The 6,988-nt window shown below is 51.2% G+C and overlaps 1 protein-coding gene across 1 annotated transcript; it reads left to right on the plus strand.

Moving 5' to 3' along the window:
* Positions 1 to 1,404: 1,404 nt before the first annotated feature.
* Positions 1,405 to 6,765, plus strand: PRRG3 (proline rich and Gla domain 3). Its single transcript, XM_036270735.1, has 4 exons — positions 1,405 to 1,451; positions 4,090 to 4,127; positions 5,233 to 5,393; positions 5,751 to 6,765. Exons 2-4 carry the CDS (start codon positions 4,121 to 4,123, stop codon positions 6,276 to 6,278), a joined length of 696 nt encoding a protein of 231 aa, XP_036126628.1. The 5' UTR covers positions 1,405 to 1,451; positions 4,090 to 4,120; the 3' UTR covers positions 6,279 to 6,765.
* Positions 6,766 to 6,988: the final 223 nt, after the last annotated feature.

The following is a 6,988-nucleotide window of genomic DNA, read 5'->3' on the forward strand; positions in this document are numbered from 1 at the left end:
TTTCTTTGCATGGAATCTGCCCCAAAGAGCCAAATTAGGATGGAGGGTGCACCAGCTCCAGTGCTTGACTGGATTCCAGAGGTGCAGAGAACAAAAAGAGCCCTGAAAACTCAGAATGGCGCACCTGGCCCCTCTTAGTAGGCTTTGGCAGAGGTGATCCTGACCTCCCTTGGAACTGTCCTGCCCTCTTTTAGCAGTCCACTTTGTTGCCTGGTTCTCTCAGTACTTGTGTCACCCCTCTGCTACCAGCGTCTTGTCCTGTCATGTTGAACCTCCCATAGTGCTGCCTCCTGGGCACCCTGACTCCTCCACCCACCTAGCGCACCCCTTGCAGGCCCAGGAGATACATTCCTTTCCCCTTTCTGCACCTGAGACTTTCCCAAGCCCATTTCCTCCTTTATGTAGCTGCAATCCCGAGGCAGGATTCTCCCTATTCCCCAGATTTGATAAGAGAGAATCCTGACTTCCTGGAGCAGGGTGAGGAGGGTAAAAGTGAAGAAGCCAAGGTCAGCCAGTCACTGGTGAAATGCAGCCTCGACCCAACCTTTCTTCTTCGGGCCGGTTGGAGTCCTGGCAAGGCGGACCTAGGCTACTGTCCCACGCCTCTCTTTTCTTTTCTGGCATTGGAGGCGGGCCGGCCGGCCGGAATGACAGGAGAGCCAGGGTAGGGGACTGTGGGGGGAGGGGGTTGGGCTGCACGGGGACGCCAGGTATGCGGGACTTGGGTGCGGCCGCCCTAACCCGCTGCCTGGGTTTCCGAGGGCCTGCGCCTGGGCAGCACGACGGGACCCTCACCTTTGGCCAAGGGTCCCGGGTACTTTCCGGCCCGCGGGCCAGGCCCCACCCCCCGGAGGCACGGGCGGGGGCAGGGGCGGCGCTGGAGGAGTGGGGCGCGGGCGCGCGGTGCTTGGTGCGCGCCGCCGCCCCTCCGGCCCTGCTCACCCGCCAGCCCTCTCTACCCTACTTGGACCGCTCTCATCACCCCCACCCCTCTCCTCTCCTCTGCCCAGCGGTCCAGTGCGCGGTGCGGCACGACGATCACGGCCTGGCGATCGGGGCACGGTGGTCGTGGCGCTGGAGGGTGGCGAGCCAGGCGTGGGGTGCGAGGCCAGACCTGGTGCGGCAGGGTGTTGGGGGCGGGCAGCGGCACAGTCCCCAAAGAAGAGCAGGGCAGGGGGGTACCGAGGTAATGGGCAGGCCTGGGCGCCTGGCTGCCAGGGGCGGGAGCTCCAGGCGCACTTGGGCCCCAGCCGGGCAGACACAGGGTGCCCTGGGGAGCGGGAAAGCAGCGGGGCGCGGAGGGAGGAAGGAGGAGATGGCTGAGCTGGGCTGGGGGGCTTGGCCGACGGGGAGCAGGTGGGCGGGGACAGGGGCCCTGCTGGAAGAGGCTCTGCGCGAGGTGGCGGGCTGCGTACGCAAACAGGGCGGCAGCCTCCTGGGCTCCGAGAACGGTGAGGCCATTTGGGTTGGGCGCCCCAGCCCCGAGGACACGGTTTGGTGTCCAGGACCACTGAACTGGGCGCGGGGCACTGTTGGGGAGGATCTGGAGGTCCGACCGGACCAAGGCGTTTGAGGTCTTGAGTATACCCGGGAGAAGAGTGTTGCTGGGCCAGAAACAGGAGTTCCTTGGCAGGGCTCTGGTGGTGGGCTATGGAGGGTGAAGACAGGCACTTTGAGGGCTGGCATGAGTAGAAGGGGACAAGAAGGGTCCAGAGTTTGAGTTGGATCATAATTTGGGAGTTCCATGTCACTGGGTGGATTGATGAGTCATAGATTGGGAGACCACAGAATTTTTCCTAGCAATCAGTTCTAATTTAGGGAAATAAAAAGGGCTTGGATTTGGAGAAGTGATTTGGAGGCTACGTCTTGGGACTCCAGGTCTGATGGCTGCCAGTCCCCATGCGAGGGACTTTGGGAACCATATCCCAGAGTGCTATGATGCAAAATCTCCAGCCTGGGTGGGGTTAAGGAAGGTCTTTGTGGTGGCCTTCCTTCCTTTCCAGGCCTTCAGGATTCAGCTGTGCTCCTGTGGGGAGTGGGTTAAAAATTCCTCCGGCCTACAATCAGTCTTACAGTATCCACCAGGGGCAGGAGGAAAATATACATGTAGACTGCTGCAGCATTCTCTGTAGTGGAGCCCTCACGCTTCCTTACTGTTACCATAGTAACAGCCTACCTATGGTGTATTTATAGGGGAAGAAGCAGGCACTACATTTGGGGGAAGGAGGGAGAGGAGGCCTCATTTCAGCAGCAGCAGTGATGTTGGCTACAGAATTGTTAATGGATTGTGGCTATGCCCTGTGAGCTGTTTGGGAGAGTTCCTGGCTTGTTTGAAGCTTGAAAGTGAACTAATGACTTCTGCAGGTGTCAGGATAGCACACATTTGGGACTATGAGATGTGTGGCTGTACACATACCAAAGTCAGGTGTGTTTTGGGGCAAGAGATGGCTATTTGTAAGCTGTTATGTAATTTTTCCACTTAAAAATTTTTAAAAAGCTGCAGTTCTCTTTGATAAGCAATGAAACATATTTTTCGATCTTCAGTTATTAGTAAAACCTTTGCTCATTCTCTTTAAACCCTGACACAAAGGCTTCATTTTTCCTCAATCAAAAACCTTGCTGTTCGGCGTGCCACACCCACAACCTGACCACATGACCAGCATTGGCTGTAGGGGAACCTCAGAGGTCCGCAATGAAAGCAGAATTTAGAGATAATATGCCACTTCATTCTCATAAACACTGAGGGTCAACTTTTCTCACAATAATAGACCCATCCGTTGACAGATTCACACGTTGATAATTTTAGATGGGATTGTTATGTGGTTCAAAAGAGAAAAGCCCCCTTGATAGTGTTTCCATAGGTGGATGTTAGACTTACTATTTTTCCTTTAGTTTTAATTTTATTTATGATTTATATCCTACCTGTTTGCCAAAAGGATTAGAATATATATTTTAAATATACTTAAGACTCTGTAAACATAAATTTAAAAGTGTATACCATGTCACAGGAGAGAAACATATGTGCTGAACAGCTGGGCATCCAGGGTGCCTGTGCTTGATGGTCAATGTTAATGTTGAACTTCCTGGAAGCCTAGGAAGAAAGGGTAGCACAATGGGTTTCACCGTTCATCTGTCCTGCATCCAGTTAGTCATAAAACCAGAGCTCCTGCTTGGGGAGGGGAGCAGTGGGGCAATTGCTCCCAGATGTGGACAGTTGGGCCAATGCTCTGGAATATGCACATGAGTGGGAGTGTGTGTTGGGGAGAGCACTGTGCTGTGGCCAGGGTTTACATACTAGCTGGATACTTCCTGAGCAGGAGCAGAGCTTTCAGACAATAGTTCACATCAGAGGCAACACTTGCCTCTCAGTTTTGATCATGGCTATCAATGTTTTGGTACTGTAATACAGTGTTTTTTAATGCAAAGAGAGGAGAGATGACTGGTTTCAGGAGATCCTTGCCATCATGCCTGTTGAAAATGAATGTAGCAGGTCACCTTGGTTTGGGCCATGACTTTTGAGTTGGTTGTTGTTGCTATGTTAAACTTTGCCAGTGCCTGCTTCTTAAACACATACTGCCTGTTTTCAAGAAATATGTTTGTCATTAAAGGTATCTGGGACTTGCCATTGTGAGCAAAATTAGTTTCCAAAATGGGTCCTTTATCTGTCACTGTTGATTTGCTTGACCTCACCTAAGCCCCAGTATCTCTGAGGTCCTTTCCAACTCAAAAGTGCACAGATTCCTCGAGGGAAGCAAGAAAAGAGGAACCTCAGCATGTAAGAGTTTTCCTTTTTTTAAAGAAAAAAGTCAAGGTCTAGGTCTAGGTCTTCTAGACTCTCAGAATATTCTTGGGGGGAAGAGCTAGAAGGTTTGCTTTGGGCCCTGCATGGCCTCTGGAGATCTTGAGGAAAGTTCAGGATAGAATGGGAAGCAGTAGAGCTGTGAGTGGCTGTACAGAGCGTGCTGTGCCTCATAAGGTGCTACTTTGACCTTTGACCAAGTCATTGGGGTGTGGTTCACATTCTAAGGCCAAGAGAGTGCCCTGTAAGTTTTGAGGTGTGATTTAAACTCTGCTTTTCTCCTTTGCCAGGCAAGTGAGACTCTGGATCTGAGGGAGCACTATGGCAGGTGAGTTTTTCTGAGCCTAGGCCCAAGTGGTAAAGGGCCATGCCTAAGGATTCATGGGAAAAGTGCATATCCACTTTTCAATTTCTTCCCAGCTTTCCTCTCCCCAGGGTGTCCATGTGGCCCTTGTCTGCTTAACTTTTTCTGGAGCACATATTCACATGGAGATGTGCACCTACCCAGGCCACTGTAAGAGAAACTAATATGACAGACCATAAGGCCTGGGGAAGGGTGCTTATCTGCCGGCAAAGCCTTACCAGCCTGGGCACGAGAGGGCCTGGTTGACATGAGAACTAAGCCGTTTCACCTCTAGGGGAATATCAGGAGCAGATGTCACCTCTTCTTTTGTTCTCTAAAGTCTCAGGTCAGGCTTACGGAGGTGCATAGCTCATATTATGCCAGTCAGCTCAACTGTAGCTAATTTCTCCCTTTGGAATAAGTAGGTAAGGCTACCACTCAATGACATTTTTCCAGGATGCAACTGTGCCCAGTCAACAAAGACTTAGACTTTCCCTATGGATCCTGCTACCCTCTTCCCAGGTTCATGTACATTTAGTCCTCTGATTCACCCCCACCTGGGTTTGTACTAGACTATCTTGTACAAGACTATCAATCCCAGGTGATCTGATGGCACAGTTGGTCGTTCAGGTGGAGGAAAGCCACCCTGATAGAGTTTTATGAGGCTGTTGGGTGTTGGTCACCAGCATTAGCCTCAAAGAAGAATACATTCTCATAATAAGGGCTCTGATTTTTCTCACTTTGACTTGAGGCAGGAGATACTGGGTGTTTTTTCACTGATGACTACAATACTCAAATCCTTCATGTCCATTGTTTATACACAACATGTGCTCTCCATTTTACTCCATAGCACCAGAGATATAAGTCTTGTTGGGTCCATGATATTCTAGGCAGATACATCATTGGCATCACAGAAAGTCATCCATTCTATCCCTGTTATAAAGGGCCAGCCATATGTGGGATGGTGGCAAGTTATCTAGCTTTGTCTTGCTTCACCCCATCATTGTACTTCTGTGCCTGGATTGAGTTTGGTCTGAATGAGTCCCTGGGAACCTCACCATTCCAGGCTTCAGTGAATTTTTCTTCTTAGTGTTTCTGGAGGCCAAGAATGCTCATTCGGTCCTGAAACGGTTCCCTCGTGCCAATGAGTTCCTGGAGGAGCTGCGCCAGGGTACCATCGAGCGGGAGTGTATGGAGGAGATCTGCAGCTACGAGGAGGTCAAGGAAGTGTTTGAGGACAAAGAAAAAACGGCATGTACTGCCCTGTGGCCGGGTTCTGGGAGGAGAAGTAACCTTAGGAATAATAAGAGCAGGCCCAGGTATCTCAGGTGGAAGTAATTAAGGAAAACCAGCCCAGTCCAAGGCAGGTCCATTGGGGTCATAGAAGAACAGACAACATATCCTTAGAATCCCATCTGCCTGACTGTGGGGGCCTCCTCATGTGGGAGTGTTGCTCTTTGTTCTTGGTGTATTCCATAGCCTCTCTGGTAGCTCTTAGAGGCCAGTCAGATGGGGTGGGGTGGGAAGCAGCCTTGCAGAAGGTCTCTGAGGTACATCTGGGGCATGAGCACTTGTGTATAAGTGTAAGTGGCCCTTCTTATTTTGCAGATGGAGTTCTGGAAGGGGTACCCAAATGCAGTCTACTCAGTCCGAGACCCTGCACAGAGCTCAGATGCCATGTATGTGGTGGTGCCTCTTCTGGGGGTGGCGTTGCTGATTGTCATCGCCTTGTTCATCATCTGGAGGTGCCAGCTGCAGAAAGCTACCCGTCATCACCCCTCATATGCTCAGAACCGATACCTAGCCAGTCGCACTGGGCACAGCCTGCCCCGGGTCATGGTGTACCGGGGCACTGTCCATAGCCAGGGAGAGTCCTCTGGGCACCGGGAGGCAGGAAGCAACCCGCATGTGGTGCTGGGGCCCAGTCAGGGAGGCAGAACCACAGTCCGCCTCCAGAGCACTCTCTACCTTCCTGAACTCTCTCTCTCCAGACTGTCCAGTGCCACTCCTCCCCCATCCTATGAGGAGGTGACTGCACCCCAGGAAAGCAGCAGTGATGAGGCAAGTGTCTCTTACAGTGACCCACCTCCCAAGTATGAGGAGATAGTGGCTGCCAACCCTGGCTCAGACAAGTAATGGGACTTGTGTCTGTCTGGTATGAAAATCTCTTTCAGGGGTCTCTTATTTTCTTTTTAACTTTCTAAAGACTGTGCCACCACAAAACAGCCTTAGCCTCCTTGTTGCCAAATAATTTCCTAACCATGGATTTGTAGGAAGTCAGTTGTCAGAGACAGGTGGAGGGGGGTAGGGTACATGCATACCCCTGGAAAGAGCCACAGGCCAGAGAGCCCATCTCTTTCAGAAGCCCCCATGCCCCACTATCCTGTCCTCTTGTCAGGGACTAGCTTCTCTTATGCCAAAGGAATCACCCCCATGGAGTTGACTGTGGCCAGAATGTTCATAGCCTTGGGCCCTGGGGCCACACAGCTAACTGGAGACCTATGTGTTTGGAAGCCTAGGCCACAGAGATGAGGGAGAGGATCTAGCCCTTCAACACCCTTTACCCTCAACAGTCCTGTGTTTACTGTCCTGGCTTACATTTTGAGGATAGGAACAGGACTGAAAAAAAACAAAAACAAAAAGAGTAATAAACAAATAAATAACAAATACAATAAAACAAAACACTATAACCTAGGCCATTTATAAGGGGCCAAGAGAAATTAATCTCACATATCTGTGATGCTTCTCTCCCCCAATGCCCACCCCCACCCTCCTGACCAGGTTGACAGGAATGTTTAGAGCAACCTGGAAGGAGAACAGGGTATGTGAAGGATGAGGGGCAGAGA

The sequence above is a fragment of the Molossus molossus genome, unplaced genomic scaffold (assembly GCF_014108415.1).
Source record: "Molossus molossus isolate mMolMol1 unplaced genomic scaffold, mMolMol1.p scaffold_m16_p_2, whole genome shotgun sequence".
Taxonomy (NCBI): Eukaryota; Metazoa; Chordata; class Mammalia; order Chiroptera; family Molossidae; genus Molossus; species Molossus molossus.